This window comes from Onychostoma macrolepis, chromosome 21, assembly GCF_012432095.1.
Source record: "Onychostoma macrolepis isolate SWU-2019 chromosome 21, ASM1243209v1, whole genome shotgun sequence".
Classification (NCBI taxonomy): Eukaryota; Metazoa; Chordata; class Actinopteri; order Cypriniformes; family Cyprinidae; genus Onychostoma; species Onychostoma macrolepis.
In genome coordinates this window covers 696,648-722,040 of record NC_081175.1, presented here as the reverse complement: position 1 = coordinate 722,040, position 25,393 = coordinate 696,648, and the positions used below count along the sequence as shown (strand labels likewise).

Here is a 25,393-nt window from a genome sequence, read left to right as displayed (position 1 = left end):
AAATAGAAATATAGATGTAAAAACAATTATTTTATTTCCCCTCACACATTTATTTATATTCACAAATTTGTGGATTTATTATTTTTGCACAATCTGCAGATTGTTTATAGAAATGGATTTAAAATAGGCCCTTCAAGATATGTTGATGCTGTTGTTATTTGCAATGGCACAAAACTGCACTTGTTGATCATAACATTATATGGTGAAGTGATCTGGTGCACCTCTGGTTATGAAAGCTTTTTCCAGACATATAACTCCCACAGACTGAAAACATCAACTTTGCTACTCTCACATTCTTTGCTCTGACTCTGTAAGGAAGAAAATTAAGAATAAGTTAGAGAATAAGTTCATAGTTTTCAGTCACATGACTGGTTTCGAAGACCTGGAGGGCAAAACATCCATAGAACTGCAGCACAAGCCTGTCAAATTTCCATATCTTTCCAATCCATAAATATTTAGATCACCTCTTAAAAGAATAAAACAAGGATATATTAACAAAATGCAAGTTTTGGCTATTTACAATCCATATAAAGAACCCACCGCAATATTCCAATCACTAAAAACTGTGTGACATTATAAAACATTAAACTTAAAGTGCCTTATTAAAACTGTGATATTAAAAGATCTAATTCAGTACAAATCTTAGTAATGATGCATACGTTATATAGGCAAGCAGATGAGCCCAGAATATGAACGCAGTGTGCTAAATGGTTAAGTGTTTTCTATGGGAAAACATTTAATGGGAAACTTTATATTGCATTAGGTTTATATTCTGGGTTCATCCACTTGCCTATACAAAGTATGCATCACCACTAAGGTGTATACTGAATTTGGCCTTTAATATCAGTGTTTTACTATATTACTACTTACTCCAAACCTTGTAAAAATAACAGGCGGTCAGTGGAGGAAGGCCTTGTTTTGCCCTCCAGGTGGGCATTCCTGTAAGGGTGTGACATCACGTGAAAACTATGAATAGAATGAGGTAAAGAAAAGAAGTGTGTAATAGAGAGAGAGAGTGTATGACAGATACTTTGAAGGTAAACAAACAGTTTCGGTTCTCATTGACATCCATTGTGTTTTTGGCTATACTATGTGAATCAGTGGTAATCCAAAGTCTTTGAGTTATAAGCGTCTTTGAAAAGATCCTCTGGAACACTAGGTGGCGCTGTGTTCAAACTCTCAGGGACCTCCGGGAGATACTGATGATGATCCCTACCAATTTTTGTGCCAGTATGTCAAATTGTTCAAAAGATATTGCAATTTATGACAAATTTTAAAAAGTCAGATAGACGGTTCATCCAATCCTGGAACAATTCAAGGAAACCACAGACACCAAGATAATGACTTTCTGACAAACTGTTCAAAAGTTATGGGCAAATGTCCATTTTTGGTATCTCATCATGACCGGTCAGAGGCGCTGTTCCCAACTTTCACATTTGCCCTCAGATCATGATGCTGATAAAGTGTACTGAGTTCCATTTCAATCATGATGAGAGTAATCAGATGAACTAAATTTCATTTTTCTAGAACAAAGAGTTCAAAAGTTATAACCATTTGAAAAGTGAAATTTTGAACAGGTGGTGGCGCTACAGAGTTGGTCCTAAAGACCCCAAAGTTGGTCAGGGTTCTGTTGAGAACCACCCCAATAAATGTGCCAATTTTCATCATTTTCCTATGTTCCATTCACAGGGCTGTCATTGACTCCTTTTCTGGGAAACGAAGGAGGAGATTTATAATAAAGATAACTAACAGAAACAATAAGAGCTAAGAAATAACATGTCAGGGATTCGGAAAAATAAATAAACAGCAATAAAACTTATGAGAAGTGAGAAATGCTGGTGTTTGTGGGCTGAATGGATTGAAGTGCCCTTGGCCTGCACCACCCTTCCCAGCATGCACTGCTTATCGAGCAAATCCACGGGTAAAGCACCGGGCTGTGATTTGCTGACCAGCTGCTGAGTTGAGTTTTTATGCTGGAGCCAGGAGACGATTCACTGCTGAAGAGCTTCAACAATAGAGCTCACGGCACGCGTGTCAGAGCTTTCAGAGAAGAGCTGCACAATCACAAGCCTCTCTACATCATCAGACTCATTAATAGACCTGCGGTTTTCATGCACGGCAAACCACATTTTATTTGAATCCATAATTCATTTGTTCCAATAAAAACTCCCAAAAAAAAGATTGAAAAGTTTACAGTTTTTCATTCACTAAATCACCAATACTGCGTTTCAAATCAACGTGTATGTTGAATATGTGTTCTTTGGTGCAAATCTGTTAGATTACATAAGCTAATTTCAGGTTCAGCAAAGTTAATTGTCAAAAGTAGCCTAGAATGTTTTGACATTTCCTGAAAGCACAGTTCCAATGAGCATTCACAAAGAGCATCGCAGACTTTGTGGTTGAGCTACAGCTCTGGACCGGTGTTTAGAAGCACAGTTTTGTTTGTGTGACTCTTGAGCAAAATAATCAAGCTAACATGCAGTACAATTGATTTCTGTCATTCCATATATTTACTGTACATATGCATGGTCTGTGTGAATACTGGATTCTGACTGGCTGGAAGGTGTGTGTTCAAATCACTGAATCCACATGTAGCTCCAGTCAGTTTATTCTGTATTAATGCGCTGCTCTCTCTAAAACACACACACACACACATTGGGTTTCCATGTTTTATGGGTTCTTCTATAGGTGTAATGGTTTCTCGTATTTTCTATCCCTTTACCCAAACCTACCCCTCACAGAAAACTACAGGCATTTTCAGATTCTCAAAACACTTCATTCTGTGTGATTTATAAGCTTGTTTCCTCATAAGGACCAAAAAATGTCCACACAAGGTCAAAATTTAATACTATGCTTGTGGTGACATTTGGTCCTCGTAGGGAATACACACACACACATCCCTCTTTCACTAATTAATTCAAAAAGTACTCAAACATTATACTTAAAGGGTCATGACATGAGAAATCAAATTTGTCTTGATCTTTTGGAATATAAGAGTCTTTGCACCATTAAAACATCCTGCAAGTTTAATAGCTTAAAATGCCCTCCTCATTATAAACAAAGCATTTATTTAATAATCGAGCTCCAAAAACGGCTCGTTTGGATCCGAGGGGCAGGATGATGTCACCTGGGCACAAACATTTGCATAAACACGCCTCCAGAGCTAGACATGGACATAGGCCCCGCCCACTGGCGTCCAGTCGCTAACAGCTGACACGTGATCACGCTGAATACATCAGAATCAAATATAAATCTCGTCTGCGCTGGAGACCGTGAACAGATACGAGTCTGTCGTCAGGACAAATGCTGTAAAGATCGCTCGCTTTGACGCGTTTGGTTTAAACGGCTCCTTCACGTCTTTGTACAGATATCAGAAGGATCCCAGCGTAAGGAACGAGTGGATCGTTTATTTTAATGGCGTCTCGGATCGTGTCGAAGATTTTGTTTTGTAATCGAGGCACAGAGTCATCGAGAGTCACGAAGAAACATTTGCTGAAAGATGAAGCGGAACTAGATCTGACCGCAGCTGCAGCACAAACCATAAGGAAATGATTTCATAACGCTTCGTCTAGAAATCACGGTTTTATTTCGTTATTTTGTTTTATTTTGTTTGTTTTATTATATCATGTTGTCAAAACAAGCAATAGCGAGGGGCGTTGATACTGATTCCTATGCAGTGACGTCAACCAATCATAACAGCGGCTGATTACTGACGAGCCTTAAAGGACACGCCCCTTAAAACAGGCTGTTTTAGAGAGAGGCTCAGAATGAGGGTTGAAAATGATAATTTTCCCACATATTTATTTATTTATTTGTGCAAAAACTCTTTATTAACATTATAAGTAAACCTCTAGAAACATTTTAAAATAATAATTTTAGAAAATCATGTCATGACCCCTTTAAGTGAAGTACAGATATCAGCCGTTTCTCAAACGGAAGGCTGCGTACGTCATCAATCCTGGTTTATTTCAGTTAACTGAGCATTACATTCACGAGTCATAAGCATTTTACAACATTTTACGCTTAACTAACAATAATGGTCAAATTTATAACTGTTAATATTCTAAAATGAGATCTTCTTTATGAGAAACGGCCACTGTGTGAAAATTATATTCAACCTTTGTTTTCCAGTTTTCACAATTTTACTCTAAAAGTAAATGTATTTGGCCAAAAACAGATTTGAAGTATTTAACATTTTTTTAAAGGACAGAAATTTTGCATCATAGACTAGTATTCACCCTACATTTTATTCAGAAAAGTAACAAATTCTGTTTGTGATATGTATATGTGCTGCGCTCAGTTTTATAGTGACCTGTTTTATAAGTGTTGCTATTTTTGTTCTACAAATTCCTCATTCAAAGAAAACAAAACCTATTAAGAGATTTTCACCACAAACTGAAGCACGGCGCTGCGTGCGCGAACACAAGCCGTCTGCAGGACAGTCACGTGACGTCGCGTTCAGTAGTCGCCACGCCCCGCTGCGCGTACGTGCGCGCTCACGTTCAACGCGTGGTTCTTTCACATTGCCGTAAGTAACGAAGCCTATCCCGAGTTTTTAAAGCTTCCCGGCGTTCTTTTACATGTTTTAATTGTAATCAACCACTCTGCGTCTTAGACTGAAGCCGGTTGGTCTAGGGGTGGAGTGGAGCGCGTCGAGCGTCGATCTTTAGGCAGCACATTGCGGCGGATTTGAGGCGTTTGTTAGCGGAGAAATGGCCACTGAGGTGGAGACTCTCCTACCGAGAAACCCGCTGCTCCAGCAGGAGGAGCAGGATCGATGCCAGGCCGATAAAGACGGAGGATTCCTGGTGAAGGAGCAAAACCTCAAACGTGCGAAAGACGAGAGCAACAGCCAGGCGAAAGAGAGTCCCGATCCGGCGGAAGACGACGCCTCAAAGAAGGAGTTTACCGAGGCTCCGCCGCCCAAGGTGAACCCCTGGACGAAGATGAGCGGGGTCAACGGACAAACACCGCACGGTTAGTATCACCGGTCAAAACACCGATAAAACCGGGCCTGTGTGTGTGAGGAGCGGACGTGTTGTGTTTTTACCTCAGATTAGCCCTAGTTAGGGCGCTAACTTAGTCTGCAGACAGCGAGATGTGGATCTCTGATGTAATTTGTGACCCTGGACCACAAAACCAGTCAGAAGGGTCAATTTTTTAAAATTGAGATTTATACATCATCTGAAAGCTGAATAAATAATCTTTCCATTGATGTATGGTTTGTTAGGATCGGACAATATTTGGACGAGATGCAATTAGCGTTATTTGAAAATCTGGAATCTGAGGGTGCAAAAACTCGTAATGTTGGGAAAATCGCCTTTAAAGTTGTCCATATGAATTCTTAGCAATGCATATTGCTAGTCAAAAATTCAGTTTTGATATTTACAGTAGGAAATTTACAAAATATCTTCATGGAATATGATCTTTAATATCCTAATGATTTTTGGCATTAAAGAAAAATCGATCATTTTGAACCGTACAATGCATTGTTTGATATTGCTACAAATATACCCGTGCTGCTTAAATCACGACCGGTTTTGTATGTCTGCAGCGTGTATCGTGTTTGCCAGTTAACGTTATTTTCTCCGGTTCTCCTCAGCAGACACACATGACAGCGAGTTAGCTTTAGCTGCGGTAACGTTAGGCCTCGAGTCGGTGATTCAGGGCTTCAAACATCAGCGCGATCGTATAAAGGCGTGCTAATGCACAACAGAGCTGATTGTTTGAGGTTATAGCTACGTTTGAGACGCTGAACGTCTTGTTATTCTTCGCCTTTGCCGCTTTTCTGAACAAATGGCTATCGGGTTAGCATTAGCATTAGCGGCCTGTTCTGTTTGAGCTCGTCTGACAGGCCAGGACTGATGGTTCTTTATTAGCAAAGAGCTGCACGATCCCTTAATTATTGAGCGTTTTATACTGTCAGACCAGATGAAATGTGTGTATGTTTATGATGTTAAACTGTATTCGCCGAATGTTGCAGCTATCTGTCGTTTATGGAAGGACACGTGTGAGATCCACGTGTTTGTCACGAACTCGCTCGGATTCGAGTAAAAGCGGTTTGAATCCGCTTTCCGCTCAGAATGCGGCTTTACGAGCGTCTGTCGTGCCGGTTTGTGTCTGTCGTGATGTTTAAAGCGCACACGCGTGTCTGTTAGCCGTTAGCAGCTAGCCTGTGAGCTCCCCTGATGAATATTCATCTGTGAGGTTGACATTAACTTAAATATGCAGGCGGACCTCATTGAGCGCAGTGCATTATATCAGCAGAAGCAGAAAGTGCTGTGATGAAGGGCTGGTTGGCAGCGAAGCCCATTGAGCTGCTATCCCAGAGTTCCTCGGCATGAGGACAACGTGGTTTGTGCCATGTGATCAGAGGCTCTGCGTGCTTTAGAAACGCTGAAACCGTCCGGATGAGCTCTAAAGAGTGTTTTAGAGAGTAGTGTGTGAGTCAGTCTGCTGACACCTTTTACATTTGAATGATTGCTTGGTGAGTTCAGTAAGTTTAGTGTTGGTTTGCGTATGTAATGTTTGTGATGCTTTATATGGCCTCTGTAGGGGACAGTCTCAGAACACTTAGTAGATTTGGAAGTGAAATGCATTATCTGGTGTCTGCTTTGCTTGTATTAAATTGATTTACACATGGACTCAAAGGTCTTTCTAGTTGTGATGTAGTGTCTCAGTCCACATCACACTTGTGTTTTAGGAAGCAATAATACAAATAATTTATTATTTAATTTGTTTATGATGCTTAAAGGGAAAGTTCACCCAAAAATGAAAAAGTGATGTGTATCTGCTTACCCCCAGGGCATCCAAGATATAAGTGACTGTTTCTTCAGTAGAACACAAACGAAGATTTTTAACTCAAACCGTTGCAGTCTGTCAGTCATATAATGGCAGTCAATGGGACTCACGGCTTTGAGAGAGAAAAAACATACACAATCAAAACCAAATTAAACCCTGCGGCTCGTGGCGATACATTGAGGTCTTTAGACATGAAACGATATGTCTGTGCAAGAAGCTGAACAGTATTTATATAATTTTTTACCTCTGATCCACTGCCCGGTCCAACTGTCCTGAGCGCGTTCACAACAGCCGGTGTGTGATGCGTCTTGCTTTACGGCGGATCGCAGACTTATAAGTGCGTTACTGCCACCTATCTCTCAAATGGACCATTGACACTCTATCTACAATCTCAAATAGCCTTTTTCACACTTCTGCGTTCCTGGCTTCCGGATCGGCGCTTGCAGGGTGAAAGTTTTTCCGGTGACGACAGAATTTGAGAATCAAAGTCTTTTTTTTACAAATTAGATCCTATTAAAATGTTTGAACTTCCAGCACTGTACTCTACGTAGCGCAAACATTTCCCAGTTAACTGTGTGGTCAGCTCGGGTCATCACAAATACAAGTTTGTTTAATTCTAAATGGTGGCAGTTCAGTTAGCTTTGCTATTCTGTCCGTTTGGTGCTGGCTGTGAATTATGACTCTCCACGTGATTTTTTTTCGCTATTATTATTAAAGTATTGTTGAATTTTCTACTTGCTCTCCTTTGCATTAATGTGATGGAGTAAATGTGCGTAATGTGCCCTGGGAAATACATATTAAACAAGAGATGACTCGGTTGCTTTGTTACTATTCTATCGGGATTACGTTGTTGTGTTGAGTTTAGTATGCTTCAGCCAGACTGAGAATTGCTTAATGTATTCTTGGAAAAATGTGCATCTGTCATTTTGAAGTAATATATCATGATGTAGTGATTCGAGGGGAAATGACGAATCGCCACATCATGATAAATTAAAATAAATTGAGATAATACGCTCAAATGTTCCGGAGATCAAAGACTATTTAAAAAGGGACTTTGCTGGAGACGGAGAATAGATCCATCCAGCGCTATGTTACGCGCATTATCTCACGAGTCAGCGGTCTGAGTGGCCATATAAGTTACAAACAAGTAAAATTATATTTCTTTATAGATTATATAACAACAACTTGGAAAACAGACTAAACAGAAAAGGTAAGAAGCATTGTTTGAGAAAAGGGCGCACTGATATAATAGACGCAGACCTGTAACGGAACTAACTTTACCCTGCGCTGACGTAATTTCCGATTCTCTACCATTATATGACTGACAGACTGCAACGGTTTGAGTTAAAAATCTTCGTTTGTGTTCTACTGAAGTAGGTGACTTTCATCTTGGATGCGCTGGGGGTAAGCAGATAAACATCACATTTTCATTTTTGGGTGAACTTTCCCTTTAAGACAATAATGTGTTACTATTACAACGCATCTGCACTATAAAATGTAAAGAAAAAAATCATACGTATACTCCTTTTTCTTTACAGTACAGTAGTAAAATTCTTATTTTCTTCACTTGCAGGAATTTAACCCTTGAGCTGCTGTTTTGATGGAAAACTGCAGTTGAAAACAGATTTACAAATGTAGTGAAATACGTCACACAGATTTTGGAAATGATGTGACTGTGAAAATAATGCATTTCTTGATACGTGCAGCGTTATTCTGTGTGTGGATGTAATTTCATCTGAAACGCTAAAGCCGCGGTCGTATTATACATTGAGCATGCAAAATTTCTTCATACGCTGCAACGGTCGTGATATAATGTGACGCTCTGCAGCGTCTTTTTAAAAACTTAAATTCAACACACAACAAATAATACATCTAAAATGTAAAAAACATACAATCTACTCCACTTTCCTGCAGCGCTGCAGTTTTAAATTTCTTTTAATTCACCTCTCGTGATTGAATCAACTCACAGCTCAGATTCAACGTGAATGTTACAACGTAGAAAAACAGTGATCATAATCATGTTGAGGATGTGTAGTTTGAATAGGTTATAATACACTGGTGTATAGGGCTGTCAAAAAAAAAAAAGCAAATTTGTCGAATTTAATATAAAAAAATCCACATTCGAGTGCAAAAGCGTTGCATTTGAATTTTAGGCGTGCGTCAGGCAGCTTTATCAGTGGCACACGAGATGCGAAGACGATGTAAGTGTCATTGCATTTTAATGCTTTTTTTGTTTTTTAGGCTATCCAGTAGGGATGCACGATATATCGCATGCGATTGTCATGTGCATCTCGGCAGTAAAGCCGGTTCTGTGATTAGTAGTAAATCTCCTTCACATGCTTTCAGATGGAGCAGCATTTAATACACCGAGCCGTCGATCACTGACAAGCTGCACAATACTGCGTTCATAATCAAAGGTGATTCATCTTGGTATAGATATTAACAAAACAGACAATTATCTTTTCTTGTAAAACCTGATGACAAAAATGTGACCAAATTATGTGCTCATGCGACCAACTGAGAAAGTCAGTCGCGAAAGAGCGACCAGTGAGTCTGGAGCCCTGAAAAGACTGACCTTTGATGATCCGTATCGTCCAGCTGCGTCAGTCCTCTGATCGATCGTAAAGCGCTTGGCTCACAAATTGAACTGATTTGCCTGTTGACCTTTGTAGGGATGGTATATTTTTGATTTGTATGTATTTTTTCCTGCTGGGGAATCTTGGCAGTGTGTTTCTGTGAGGATTGAGTTAGGGTCCGGTTAAAGGTCATGTTAAGAGTCAGGTTTAGGGTTGTTAGTTACAGCAGCTGTATGAACACTCGTCGTCTGCTGACTGACTCTCACAGCTGGAACTGAGACCAAAACGGCTCACGTACCTTCATTAAGCTCAAACAGAGAACGCCTGCTGATAGCAGTTCTTATATCATGAATAATAGCTCATTTGTGTTTCATTCTCTGCTGACACTGTGCCAGATATTGTAATCTGGGAGCAAAATATTAAGAAAATGAGCAGTGACTCTGTCTTAATTCAGCTGAATATATGCCTGAACTAGACACGAATGAAAAATCAAATATTAAATGAGTCTGTTTCTGAATGACCTATCAATTCTGTTAATGTTATGTATTTTAAGTAAGCAGCAGGGATGAAGCTCAGATCGAGGTGCGTTGTGTTTCAGGTCATTTACTGCGTTTATCTTGTGCAGTTAGAGAACATTAAATCATCTCTCATCACAGCGCTAGCAGTTCAATCATCACAGTATTTATCACAGGATAGTTCTGTTGGCTGGAAATATGATTGTCATGAAAAATGTAGTAATAGTCAATATTAATATCTAGGGATGGGTAAAAAATATCTACCTCGATATTAATCGATTCTCATTTTTACGGAATGATATTAATCGATTCTTGGGATTTAAGATCAGTCTAGTCTGTTTTCAGTTAACGGAAGGGATGTTGAAGGGCACTTCCCATCCCATTTACCGCAATAAGCATTGTGCTTTAATATGAGAGTCTCAGATTTCAAATTCTGTCCATTGTATTGCAGTATTCAAACAATAAATGCCGTTTTGGCGCTGTTTAATGTGGAGAGACAGATCGCTGTAGCTCCTCAGTTCAACAGACGCGGCAGCACGAGGCGCACGTGAACCGATCATCTCCTCCACATTAACACCAGTTTCAGCACGAAATAAACATGACTAAACATCCGAAGGTAAGTTAAAAGAAAGAGTACAACTTTACAATCCGTATCTTGTCTCATGTAATCACTCGGTCAGTGTTTCAGCTGCGCAGAGACGTCAATATAACGTCACATTTACCTCAGAAAAACATATTCGCTGATCATAAACGCATTAGTCAGATAAAATTTAAAAATAAAGAAAAACAAACTGTAGAGAGGGGCATTTTGCTAAATATCTGCATCATATAACACATTAATTTACTGTTCTTCAATGTTTAATTTATGTTTGAATGAATCCATCAGGTTTTTATGACTGCCACCATTGTTTATATTTCAAAAAAACTAATTGAAGTAGAAATATTATGTAGGCTAATTGTAACTTTATCATTTAAAAAATTTCATTAAGTGTAATTTTAACAAATCAGTCCATTTTAACCTTCAATATTACAGTAATGTAGTACCAACTGACTCTCATGTATTTTTTACAGCATTTGTTGAGATTTTTTTTTCTCTCTTGATTTTCCTGATATATCCAAAATAATTGAAATCGAATTGGTAATGGAATCGAATCGCAAGCTTATGAATGAGAATCGAATCGTGAAATTTGTCAAAACCCAGCCCTATTAATATCAATGAAGCTTCGCTTTTCTTGTGAAGGACCGGTAGCTTGACCCTCAAACTGTAAGTGCTTGAAGCGCGTGAATCATTTCAGTGATTCAGAACAATGACTCAAGAGTTCAGATTCACACCGATTCACCAGCCAGTTCAACAAAGCGGTTTTGCAACAAATAATCATTTTGCATCATTTCACTAGGTTATACGTTTCTCATTAAGGAATGTATATGAGAAATCATTTACTGACTAAGTGTGAGTTTTTCTGTCATAACGGATTTGAAGTTTTATTTCTAGCGTCTACATCAAACGTACTGTAACGATTAGTGTTTTCAGTGTGGCGTTTATATATCAATAATTTCTGTGTCAGGAGCTCTGTGCATTGTACTTTTGCTAATGAATGAATAAACTGTTGTGCAGGCAACTTAGTTCCTACTGAGCATAATCGGTCTGTATTGGGCTGATATTTGATGTCAGCTGAGCAAAACCTGTCTTGAACATACATCAACAGTGCTTCATTGTGCTGTCAAACCTTCTCTCTTCTATTTGAGTTGACTCTACTTTTGTTGATGTAACTTACTTTCTAAAAATGTGATTTAATATCACTGTTTACTAAATGAAGCATGTTTATTAGGCTTGTAGTATTACAATTTGAAAACAAATGTAAGCATTTAACACATTTATTCAATCATTCAAAGAAACATGATGATGTGCATTTTTACAGTCATCTAAACATCCCTGAAATAATCCACATCATTTGTTCTCTCCAGAGGTGTTTCTCATGTCTTTGTATTCTTGCTTAGTGTGGCTGTTTTGTGCATCATAATTGCAGGCTTAATATGTTTGAAACGCATTAAAAGATGCAAACAAAGTAATCTACACAAACACTTCCACATTTCTGCCCACGCCACAAGCTCCTGACCCACACGACAAATGAAAATCTGTGCCACTCCTTCATCAGATTTAGTCAGTTCACCCCAACCAGTAAAGCATTACAATAGCGACTGATTTGACTCACTTCATGCTCTTTCTGTGAACCCTGTGAACCACATTCACCTGCTTTAAAGGGACAGTTCTGTCATCATTCACTCACCCTCACGTCATTCAAAACCTATATGAGTTTCTTCTGCTGAACACAAAGGATGATATTTTGAAGAATGTTGGGAACCAAAGACTTGACGGTAGCCATTGATAATATGGAAGTCAATGGCTGCCAGCGTCTTATCACAGAATGAGGCGGTAAATATATAAATATAATTATATTCTATACTGTAAATGTCAATTAGCAATGGATTATAAATATACATAATTGTTACAGTATACAGAAGGACTGAAAAATGATATACAGAAAAATATCTGGATAAACCAAAATTTACATCTCAAGTGTAATTATATATATATACACTTACTCTAGCGCTGCACAATTTGGGGGAAAAAATCGAATAGTTTTATTACTACTACTACTGGGTAAAATATAAAAAGCAATATTACCATTGTAGTTTTTCACTGTGAAATAAATTGAGTGTTTTACGCTGTTTAAACAAGCTTTTGTTTTGGTGAAAAACTGTCCAAATAAAGCATTTCTTTCATTGATAATCGCTTCTCGTTTGTTTGTGGAGATGTTTGGGTCATGGTTTGTTCCCAAATGCACATTAAAGCATCTCAAACTCGGAGCATATGTTGAGATGGGGTTCATATGATATGATCATTCATTACAAACACTGCAGTGTTGCATGAATAAGAATGGTTCATGATGACTTTAAGTGATGTGTCATTGTTAGTTTGCATTTCTGTGTGTTTATGAGGAGAAACAGCACCGGCTGCTGTGGCTCTGCTCCACAAGAGATGCTTTCAAAAGAATTGAATATATGCTAATTTATTTATTTTTGTGACGACGTCGTCATGGCCCATCGTGGGGTTTTTCAGGTTTAGTGGAAATATGAGCAGAATGATTGATTTGAATTGTTTAAAGCTACGATCTGAGTTGTTTTTAATCGTCATGCTCTCTCTCTTGCAGCTGTAGAGCATTCTGGGCCCACGAAGGTGGTGAAGGCGGGGAACGCGAGAATGAGACGCGGCGGGAAGGTGAGTGACGTTCATCTCTACAGCAGCTGTGTGTTTGAGCGAGCACATTTATCAGATTAACAGACTCGGCGCGACTGAGACCTGTTTTACATGCATGTGAAAGTAGCACAGACGGCCCTAAATGATAACAGGATTCATCTTTACTGCTGCATGCCGTGCGCTGAGAGCAGAGGCTGTAATGAGATGTCAAACGAGACTTATTCGAAAGACTGATGCAAGTTAGTGTTTCAATAAATCTGACCGAGTCCAGAAGATTAATACAGTTATATTCATGAACGTTTAGATATATATTGTAAATTAGATCAGGGGTTCTCAAAATGGGGTCTGTGACCCACAGTCAGGGGTCAGTGAAACCGAATCCAGTCAAAATGTAATTTAGTGCATAACACAGAATATCAAGAAATTTGGCAAGTTTTGGATGAATTGAAAGTAGGTCAGTGAAGTTATGGACTCGTGTCTGTGAATAATAAACCGCAAAAACTGCTATTGAAATATGAGTTTGTGAATAAATGTTTGTGAATAAATTTATTCACCTTTATCTTTGTCAATAAATGGAGCAAATATTACTATCGTGCAGTAGATTGTTATTACTAAGCAAAACTTTGTTTTTAAAGAGATAATCTCACTTTACAGTACGGCACTTTTTAAGCCGGAATTGTAAAATTTTTATTTACATTTTAAAAGATTAAATTGTTTATTTTATGCCTTCATTTGATTACCACCATTTTTGATAATACAATTAAATTATAAATTCAAACAAAGAATTTTTGAAGAAATTAAAATATTTCATATGGCCATATTATTGTAAAAAGTATAATAAAAATATTAAGTTTGAGTTTTTATAAATTGGATTTATTAGACATGTTTTTAGATTAATTTAAACATTAAAAAGGAATCCAAATAAAGCAAAAATGGAAAACACTGAATTTGAGAACAAAACAGATTTCATATGTATATATCTTTATATATGTGTGTTTATATATATGTTTTGTCGAACCTTTAGTAAATTCTTGTTAGATTGTATACATTTTGATTTCAAATAAATAGATGTGCTTTTTGATTTAATTTAACCATTAAAACAGAAAAATTAAAATGGAAAAAAGTAATCCAGAAAAATTAAACCTTAATCCGAAAAAAAAGTGAATAAAACGTTCCAATAGCTTCTAAGAGAACAAATTGTAGTAAGTATATGCTGAATTTCTGTTATAATTTTGAGGGGGTCCTTGGAAGATTTTCTCCCCTGTAAGGGGTCCCTGGCCCCAGAAAGCTTGAAGCCTGAATTAGTTTTGAGATGATAGATTTTATTGGGCAGCTTCTGATAGCCGCCTGAAACCGCACGGAGTGGCTGTGTGTTTACAGTCTGCTTCACACTGTTTTTGAAGGTGGGGGATTTTGGAGATACAAACAACTGGCCGACACCTGGAGAGATCGCTACGAAGGAAGTCCAGGTACGACAGTGTCAGAAATCATCAATCTCAACCATAATTTTCTATCTGAATGCATATACGGCTCTGATGGACTCTGGAAGTAAAGAAACTCTCCGGCAGAGACGGGTTCCTTTCATACAGAGCTGATCGAGTGAAACGTCAGACGGGTTTGTGATTGTTCATCTGTTTGGTTTGATGAACCCGTCAGGTGGTGAAGAAGTCAGTGGTCAAACGAGAGTCCAAAGGAAAGAGGGAAAACGAAGAGAGTAAAGAGAACCTGAAAGCCAAATCGGACGACTCTGGAGAAGAGAAAAACACTGACGAGGAGTCGCAGAAAAATGGACAAAAAAAGCGAGGTGTTTGAAGCCTAAACAGTGTTTTTTTGTTTTTAAGAGTTTTATCTGCAACGTGAATGAATGAACACTTATAATTAGGGATGTAACGACTTTTTTCTGTCTTATGTTTTCTTAGTTAAGAACATGGGCTGGAGCTCTTAATTTTGAACTCTCAAAGTGCAATTATTCCAATTCTTAATTTGTCTGTTTTTTTTATTTAAATATTGCAATAAATATCGTATCGTGAACTTCATATCACAATATTATCGTATCGTGAGATCTTGATATCGTTACATCCCTACTAAATGTTCCTTGTATCAGCTTTGAGATGTATTATGACACATATTTGTGATGATGTTGCTGTTGTAGGAAATAAGCACAAGTGGGTTCCTCTGATGATCGAGGTGAAGTCTGAGGGTCCTCGCGAGCGCTCGGCCTCCAGGAATAACACGCGTCAGTTTGACGCTCATCGAGTTCCTCCTAACGGCAGAAACGACCTGAGAGGTGCCCACACATCCAAACCCGCTTTATATACCCGCCACATCTCACCAGATACACACTTCAGGCCCGTTCACATCAAGGACGATAACTATAAAGATATCAAAAGAATCAAATATTAAAGAACAGCAATAGTCCACAGCATGGCTATAACAATAATGGCACAGAGAAACAATATTGTTGTAATCGCTTTCAGAATGATTTTTTCCATCTGGTGAACGATACAAACATTGACCCAATCAGAATCCATCCTGCTATAACGAGCTCAAGAGTTTAAAGCTGTTGATGAGCGTGCGCTTAGAATAAACAGACGATATCGCTGTTAATATAGTTATTTATCAACTACTGATGGGAAGGTTCAGCTCAGACTCAGCTGTCAATATTGTCTTTGCTCTGTCTGTGTAATGGTTTGGGATCAGTAAGATTTTGACTGTTTTTAAAATAAGTTTCTTCTGCTCAAAGGTATTATTTGATCAAAAATACATTAAAATAGTGAAATATTATTATAATTTAAAATAGCTGTTTTCTATGTGTTAAACTAATTTTTTTCTGAAATTAATCGCGATTAATCCCACCTAACATTTAAAGTGTTTAAAAATACTTTCACATTGCAATAATTTCACAATCAAGCTGAAAATGAATGTAGAAACAACATAAAGACAGTATATTTTTAATATTTGTATAATGGCATGTTTTCTATGACTGAAGGCCAGTATCACTCTGATGTCTCTGGGAAATTGTTATATTTTTCCCCTAAATTTTTAACCGTTTTAAGCCATGCAACATTACAAGAGCTGTCCATTTTAACACTTATTAGACTACTTAAAATAACTTCTAATTTAAGTGAACTTAAAACAATCTTCACATAAACCCATTATAATAAATGTCAACTAATGTTTTTAGTGCTTTTTGCGTGTTTGAGTTTGCAGGTTTTGTCGGTTCTTCACTACAGCAGCGTGCGCTTGTGTTTGCGTTTGCAGACTGGCACAGTGGGAAGTATGATCATGAGTTCAAGGACGACCATGACGAGGTGTCGAGCGTGAAGAGCGAGGGCGCGCCGTACAGAAGCACTGTCAGGGGCCGCGGCCGGGGCCGGGGACGAGGACGAGGACGCGGCAGAGGAGCCGGCAGAGGTAGAGTACTCTTAAAAACACTGCAGTCACACTTAAATACACATGGACACGACTCCAGCACAGATCTCACACAGGATTCAGAGTAGGGATGCACGATATATCGCATGTGATTGTCATGTGCATCTCGTCAGTAAAGCCGGTTCTGTGATTAGTCAGTGATCGACGGCTCGGTGTATTAAATGCTGCTCCATCTGAAAGCATGTGAAGGAGATTTACTACTAATCACAGAACCGGCTTTACTGCCGAGATGCACATGACAATCACATGCGATATATCGTGCATCCCTAATTCAGAGTCTCTTCACTGAGATAGTTTGGCTTTGGTTTGTTGAGAGACTCATTTTCATTTGCATGTAAAGACTGTCTGTTACAGAAATAACGTTATCCCTATGGTGGTGTTCGGTCATTTTTGATCAAAACATTTTTTTTTTTTTTTTTACTTTATTGGAATGGTACAAAACTTGGTACTTGCTATGTGAACAAAAAAAAAATAAAAAAATCATGAACATGATTCGAAAAGGTTAAATGTTCCTGATAAAAAATAGTCACACTTGTATTGTTTGTGGTTAAACTTTGCCCAAACAAAAACTTTTTTAGGGATAAACATGTTTTTGAAAATGGATATTTCATATGAAATTTAAAAATGGTGTATTTGTGAAAAAATTAAGTTTATTTAAAATTTATTTTTTTTGTTGAAACTTTTTTTATTAGAACAAACATTACAACAAAAAAATAACACATTTTTTGCATACCAAAACCCAAAACTATATTACACAACCACTAATGAGAGAGAAAATAAAAATAAATGGAGAGAACAAACTAAATACAAAATAAAATACAATATTTATTAATAAGTTATATAAACATAATCGTATTAAACAGGAGGTAAGACAGTAAGAGACTTGAAGTAACCTATAAAACAATTCCATTTACTAAAATAATTATTTTTCCCAGAACATCTAATTTTTTCCAATTTTTTTTTTTTTTTTTCACTTCAGCAATAATCTACCAAGTGTCTTCTTTACAAAGAGACCAAACTTAAACTGTCGTTTAAACTTCGGAACTCAGAATTAAGTTGTAAATTTCATTTTCAGGTCTATGCTCAAAAAGTGGTTAACGGTGGTTAAAAGGTAACTTGACCACCACACGAATAACACCCCAGAGGGTTAAAAGAGAATGATTTTGTTTGATCCTCACAGTACTGTAGTAAAGTCCTCCAGGAGTTGATCTGCTGTTTTACCCAGTCTTTTGTTCTGGTCTCATCAGGTCATTATGACTACTATGGCTATAAAGGCTATGACGGGAAGGATGGTGCTTGCGGTCAGAAGTTCAACAGCACAATGACCTACTATTATGACAACATGAGCAGCGCTGAGCTGTACGCTGTGGACCAGGACCTGCTGAAGGACTACATCAAGAGACAGATGTGAGTGAACCTCGCTCAACCCCTTGAGACTGGAATACACTACACTATTTTTGCCCCGATTTTCCGCTGATTTACAGTCTGGAGAAGTTGACGCTAGTTAGAACCTGTCTGCAGATTAGAGTTGACAGATTCCATAGAAAATCACGAAGTGTAGATGGTCACAGATTCCACCCAGTCGGAGGAGATCAAACATGTTTGATTTTTTTCTGCCGATTTTAGAACGCATATGCTGCGTCCCAATTCGCATACTATCCGTCCTAAATAGTTTTCAAAAATAGAATGAGTACGTCCCAAATCATAGTATGTTTAAAAAAAGTGTGCCAAAGATTCCCGGATGGTCTACTACTTCCGGTTAGAACTCGAAGTGCAGATCTCTACACTGTAGCGGCTAATATTACCCACAACACACTGCGCAGTGGACGAGGATTCGATTAGAACTACAAACATGGTGGACATGCGAGATTGATGGACAGGCAGAGAAAGGGGTTTGAGTGATTAAATAATGTCTAACCTGCTTAAAAATATTTATTTAATGTTATGCGCGTTATATTTAATCTTGCAGCAACATTGTGGACTTTTATAATGTTGTGTTTAGTTATTAACTATTAAATGCATCATTATCCAAACATATGAAGAGAGTTCTTGGCATGATGCAACAAAATGTATGTATCACCTTACATTACACCAGGGTTCCTCAGATCTTTCCCTGGAGGGCCAATCTGCTGCAGAGTTAAGCTCCAACCCTGATCAAACCCACCTACCTGTGATTTTCTAATGATCATGAAGACACTGATTAGCATGCTCAGGTGTGTTTGATTAGGCTTAGAGCTAAACTCTGCAGGAAAGTGGATCTCGTGGGCCAGATTTGAGGTTCCCTGCATCTCTCTCTCTCACACACACACACACACACACACACACACAGACCTCCCATGACCGCTATAGTCAGGATTCATATGGGTGCTTGCATTCCTTGAATACAAATACAAATTATGGTTAAAACGAGAATTAAATACTTGAGTAGCCTTCTGTTAAGTCAGTTTTTATTTTATTTTTTTCATGGAAGAGTCTGCGCTTTCGAGCCATATAAAAGGTAAACACACATGCCCCTGCTCAGTTAAACTAAATCTGTCACAATTGACCGTTCACAAAACCTGCCCACCCTTAGTTACTGTTGCCATGACCGACAAACAATGCAGCTCTCACATGTTCTCACGCAGTGAAAAATACATCGCAGAGCAAAGAGGAAACTAACAACACACCGACAGAGAAGACACAGCAGGTTACTTCTGATATGAAACAAGGTCTCAGGACCCTCAGCTTTTAAATTGAGTCATTTTTAAAGAAATTCAAACAATAAATACCGCTTTGTGGCTCTTCAGTGTGTCGTAACAGATCACTGTATTGTCTCAGTTCAAACACATGAACCGATCCTCTTTTCATATTTACTTAAAGCACAAAATGTACATGAATAAACATCAGAAAGTGTTTTATTTCAACTGCGGAACACACCATTTTTCAAGTGTAAGTCCACCGAAGTTATCTGCTCTCCTTTCTGATTTGTGGTTAAGGCTGGAAGGGATACAGCTGCGGGCGGCACCGTTCTGATTGGTCAGATCGCCTGTCAATCAAGCTCTTTGCGTATGGTCAATTAAAGTGAAATGTGAAAATGCATGAAAAGTGTTTATTGCGGCATACGTTTAGATCTGCTCACAATGCACAAGAATCCTTTGTGCGGCTTTTCACCATCGTTGAGCATTATAATAAATCACACACGTTTGTGTTGAGCGCATGTAAGCAGTGGCCATTCTGAGGCGTTTAGATTAGTCATCAGTTTAATATATCTGCCGAGGTGGTTTTAAGAACACGGATAAACTATACGTTGTTGCAGTCAAGTGTTTATTGTCTTCGTTTCATCATTCAAAGCGTTTGTTTCTTGTATCCAGTTACAAGGATAGCTGGATGCCTTTGTCCATATTAGTGATTTCCTGGAGCGCCATGAGTTCTATTACTGCTGTGACGCATATGTGGATTTTCAGCGCAAGGGCGCCCTCTGCGGTCCAGTATGAATGAAACCGACATTACATGTGTTTATAGCACTAAACAATGGGCGATCCATTAAAGTAATACTTCTCTCAAATGAAATTTAAAGTAGACGTATGATAATCCATACGTCTATTTTTTTTTTTTCTACAGTGTACAGAAGTGTACTAGAGTGTGTTTTTTTTTTTTTTTTTAAATAGCATTTTAAATCGCAAAAAAATACTCCGTGCCGAGCCATCAGAACTAGGTATTTATTGAACCGTGGGCTAGCGGTGTTTTTGCATTCCTATTGTTTACTCTGAAATGCTGTAAACCATGAATAGCACAAAGGTGTTTGACCCAAGGTTGGCAGGTCTGCTGCAGTGCATTACGGATGCAAGCATTGTCTTCTGTGATGTGCAACACAAACACCTCAGAAAATGTAGTTTAGTGTTTCATGACCCTTTAAAAACTAACAATGCAAACTATTCATTTGTGAACGAATGGCATTGTCGAGTCGGTTCTTTTGTAGTGAATTGCCAAATGTTTATTTATGACTTGTTGGGAACACATGAAGGCATTAACGCAGATGTTAAAAACAGGAGTTGTGCATGGTCTTCTCCCCGTGTTGAGATGGTGTGTTTGTTTCTGCAGTGAATACTACTTCAGCGTGGACAACCTGGAGAGGGATTTCTTCCTGCGCAGGAAGATGGATCAGGAGGGCTTCCTGCCGGTGGCTCTGATCGCGAGTTTCCACCGAGTGCAGGCGCTCACCACAGACGTCAGTCTCATCATAGAGGTCAGATCCTCCGCCGGCCACTTGCACCGCTGCTTTATGAACCGCCGCGTTTGAACCCGTGACGTTTGCTTTTATTTCAGGCCCTGAAGGACAGTAAGGTGGTGGAGATCATCGATATGAAGATTCGCTGCAAGGAGGAGCCTGAGAAATGGCCGCTGCCTGGCCTCGCTTTGCTGGACCATTCGCACACAGACTTTTCGCAGCTCATCAACTGCCCAGAGTTTGTTCCCAGGAACGTAGTGGAGAAGCAGACAGGTGAGCGCAAGCCGTAACGGGTTCTGACTAGGGATGTAACGATATTATCAATATCGCGATAGCAAAGCTGGCTCTACATTATCGTGGTCACATGACGATATGAAGCAAAAACATATCGGCAAAAAGTGTAGTTTTTAAAATGTATTTGTTTTGGGCCATTATGCTTTAGCGCACATTATCTGTCAAACAAACTAAACCCCGAAAGCACAATATGGCTTAATCCCTTCATCAAGTCTGTTTTCGCTGGGTTTCAAAGCGAAGCACACACTTCGTTCAGACGATCAGCTCGTGATCCGGTGTTTTCCGCGTCTCAGAACGGCTCCGTTCACACTGAATGAATGCAGTGAACTCGTTTATTGCTCGTTCTGTGAGTTTAGCGCGTGTTTGGGAACACAACAGCCACCAGTTAGGCTTTATTTTTCCTTCAAAATAAAAGTGCAGCATGAATTACTGACAGCTAGCGGTTTAAATGCAGTCCAAATTCAAAATATCTCTTTCAAGTGTAGAAATTAGGAAAGTAGTATTGTAATTTCCCTACTGTAGTGTAAAGCAAAAATAATATACCTATGAAATATTAATTTTCATTTATTTTACAATGCAGTTGTTTTATAATATATGCCTACTAGTCGTTGCTGTTATTATTATATTCTAATTTGTTTGGCTTCCTAAAACACCAGTGTGAATGAAATTTAGACTAAGACCATATATCTCAAATAAAAAGTGTGTTGAGTCCACTTTAAAATTTAAGGTTAAATTCTCTGACTTAAGTTTTCTTAGTTCAGAACATGGAGTGCAGCTTTTAATTTTGACCTCTCAAAGTGCATTAGAATAATTAAACTTTTTAATGTACAAAATTAAAAAATTCCCAATTCTTCGTTTTTTTTTCTCTCTTTAAATATTGTATCGTGGACTTCATATCGCAATAATACCGTATCGTGAGATGTTGATATCGTTACATCCCTAGTTCTGACTGAAGGTTTGACCTGCAGGTTCTCCGAGAGCCTCCACACCGGTGCAGTCCAAGACCGGTGATGTGAGTAACCTGAAGCTGATGCCGAAGGGCCTGTCCGCCAGCCTGCCCGATCTGGACTCGGAGTCATGGATCGAAGTGAAGAAGAGGCCTCGGCCATCACCGGCGCGACCCAAGGTACAAACATGCGTTAGATTAGGGCTAAATCATACCGAGTCGAGATAAAATGTTGAAATCAATGATAAGCTCTGGCTTGCTGTGCGTCTACGTCTCAATATATGAGGACATGAACTTCATCTCCAGAGCTGCTCTGAGAGTCACTTTAAGCTTTACACAGTTTCATTTTAGAAAAACCACCGTCAAACACACTCTGAAACTGAAAGACCTTCACGACAACCCGTCAAATTAAAAGTCTGGTTTAGCTTGAAGAAATTATGACAGAAATATATTACTATTGAATAGCCAAGTAAAATAGAATTCTCAAAATAATATAATTAAGGAATATCATACAACCAAGGTATTTTTTTATTTCATTTATACAGTTGTGCAGCATCTTGCTTGACGACAAAAATGCAGTGTTTAGTTGTAAATTGATTGCATTTCATCACATTTTAAAAGAATGATCAAAAACTGTTAGTTTTATGAACTCTATCATTAGACAGCTTTTTTTTCTGATAAGTTGGTATTGACTCATAAAACATCCAGAATCCAGAAAAAATTAAATGGAAATAAAAATGCAGGGGTAAAAAATTGATTTCACAGGGTCCTAAATTAAAAGCTTACTCTGTAGCGTGTAATTGTAAACAAAATTGTTTACATTTATTCTCCATGTCTAACAAGCATGTGGAAAGTTTTTCCTTCCCAGTTAACTGTAAATGCAATAAATATCAATATGATATGATATGATATGGGGAAAAAACATTTAACATAAAAAAAAAAATTATATTTTTTCAAATACTAAATCAACATTTTAATTAAGGCAACCTGTTGAATTTGTCTAAATAAAGAGTTTAAACTTACTTTGACATCGCAGTCAAGTTTTTGTTTCTTGAGCATTGCAAATACCGAAACGACAGCCTTGAATCTGGACCGTGTGGAACTGATGTGTGTCGTTGATGGACGGTTTGTTGCAGAAAGCGGAAGAGGCGCGGACGCCGGTTCAGACTGGCCCGACCGCAGGCGAGGAACAGGACGAGCCGGAGGAGCTGGACTTCATGTTCGACGAGGAGATGGAGCAGATAGACGGCCGACGCAACACTTTCACCGACTGGTCGGATGAGGATTCGGACTGTGAAATCGACGATCGAGACGTCAACAAGATTCTGATCGTCACTCAGACGCCGCCGTACCTGCGCAAGCATCCCGGGGGAGACCGCACCGGGAACCACACCTCGCGCTCCAAACTGACCAGCGAACTGGTCAAAATCATTAACGATGGACTTTATTACTACGAACAAGACCTCTGGGATGACACGTACGAGCCCGAATATGCCACTATCAAGGTGAGTTGTCATCTGATTTATGGCCGTTTGCTGTTGATGCACATCAGGACTGATCTCTAGTTCACCGAACCAGAAAATAGACTAATGTAAGTGCAGAAACGGCTTCCAGTGAGCAATGTTTTTTTCCATTCCTTTCTTCCTGAGAAAATAGGATGGTTTGTGCCCATGCAAAAAATCTAAATCAGTAATTGAGGGGAAACAGGACTGCACAGGGCTCTACAGCCCGACCGAAAATGACTGAATGTGTAAAAATATTTCATAGCGTCTGCTGCGATTAATATCCTAATTGTTGTTTTAAACGATTTGAGGTTATAGAGTATTTTGCAAAAACCATTTGAAACAGCCCTACAGAGCGCACGCATACATCACGTGAAGTCTAGACTAGTGCGCATTTAGAGCGCGTTCTTTCACTGCATGATTCAGTCTAATTAAATTAATTTAGAATGATCACAAATTAAAGACATGGGGGCAGAATTTGTTTAGTTCAATTCGTATAGTTAAAAAAATTCACACAAAGAGTGCCGTTTCTTCTCCAAAAATACTATAATTACAAATGTGATACTGATTTTTTTACAACAGTTCAATAAAAAAGAAGTTAATTAAGAGATTTGTGTTTTAGACACTATATTGCCTGTTTTTCCTCTATTTCACCAACAAAAATAATTCCAAACACAGCCACAGCACTGTTTTGTGTCTCTGAGCAACATGACGGTGATTCGTTCCTGAATGAATCAACCGTTTAAATGATTCGGTTCAATCGCAATGATTCATTTATTAGCAGTGATTTGCTGCCACCTTCTGGAGGTTTTAATTTCACATTTAAAGTAGCTTTTTATTATTTAAATAATTTCAAATATCAGTATTCAACGTTTTATGTGTAGTATTTCAAAATATTATTTATGCATTTGTAACTGCAGGTTAAATATATTCATGTACACATCTAAACACCTCTTCAGACGCAGCTTCTGTGTTTCCTCTGCTGTGCAAAGATGAATTTTGCTGATACTGATTTCTTTTGCTTGGTAACAGCCCAAATGGCTTATTATTCTAAATTTACTGATTAAATGTAAGAATTTGACTCAAAAGATAATGCACACTTTTAGAAAAAATTGCTTTATAAAGGTAAAAATGCCCATAAAATGTAAGAATCAGTTTAAACTTATTAAAAGATTAACTTCTATCAGTGTGAACTGACCAGCACACAGAATATTAAGAATATCACAAACTTTAGGAGTCAGTTGTCCACAACAGTGCTTAAGATACCAGCACAATAACACACTCAGCAAAATATCGTCTAATTATCGTTATCAATAAAAGCCCAGAAAATATCGAGATTATTTTTTTGTCAATATCGCACACCCCTAGCATCGGAGTGTATTTGTGTTCGAGCTCTGGAGAGCAGCACAGGTTTCTGTTTACAGCGTGTTTTTGCAGCGTTGAGCAAAGTAGCCAATCACAGCCATATCTGTTGATTTCTTGAACGCACCAGCCAATTGTAGGAGTTTAAGTGCGAATCCACTCACTGCTAAAAACTCTGGAGATTTGTTCAGTGTTGAATGCAAACTCACGAATCCTATCATTATAACAAACAAAGTGTAGACACCGACGAGGAAAAAGTTTCCTACAAAGCAGAGACCAGGAGACGTTGGGATATCTTTCATACAGAAGTTACTCTTTATTGAGATCTCGCTGTGCGTCGCTGCAGAGATGCATTGTAGTGTATGTACATTTAGGGGGCAGGGCTTAGGAATGGAGACAAAGCACCTTGGTGACGACCTTAAAGCATGCAAATGAAGTATTCAGGTATAGCAACCTGCCCCATTTAACCACAATCAGCATAACAACCCAAAGACTGGGG

General features: G+C 38.5%; 1 protein-coding gene across 2 annotated transcripts in view; it reads left to right on the top strand.

Moving 5' to 3' along the window:
* Window positions 1–4,401: 4,401 nt before the first annotated feature.
* The window catches only part of larp1 (La ribonucleoprotein 1, translational regulator), a 30,488-nt gene continuing 9,496 nt past the window's right edge, over window positions 4,402–25,393 (top strand). Inside the window, exons 1-12 of one of the 2 annotated variants that reach the window (XM_058758082.1) lie at window positions 4,402–4,528; window positions 4,616–4,977; window positions 13,105–13,172; window positions 14,555–14,620; window positions 14,808–14,955; window positions 15,304–15,438; window positions 16,413–16,565; window positions 17,831–17,990; window positions 20,664–20,808; window positions 20,889–21,063; window positions 22,053–22,210; window positions 23,167–23,535. In XM_058758082.1, the coding sequence (XP_058614065.1) occupies window positions 4,713–4,977; window positions 13,105–13,172; window positions 14,555–14,620; window positions 14,808–14,955; window positions 15,304–15,438; window positions 16,413–16,565; window positions 17,831–17,990; window positions 20,664–20,808; window positions 20,889–21,063; window positions 22,053–22,210; window positions 23,167–23,535 (1,842 nt within the window). In that variant the 5' untranslated portion in view covers window positions 4,402–4,528; window positions 4,616–4,712. Of the gene's footprint in view, window positions 4,978–13,104; window positions 13,173–14,554; window positions 14,621–14,807; window positions 14,956–15,303; window positions 15,439–16,412; window positions 16,566–17,830; window positions 17,991–20,663; window positions 20,809–20,888; window positions 21,064–22,052; window positions 22,211–23,166; window positions 23,536–25,393 lie in introns of both variants that reach the window. The other variant, XM_058758081.1, reaches the window with a different exon arrangement.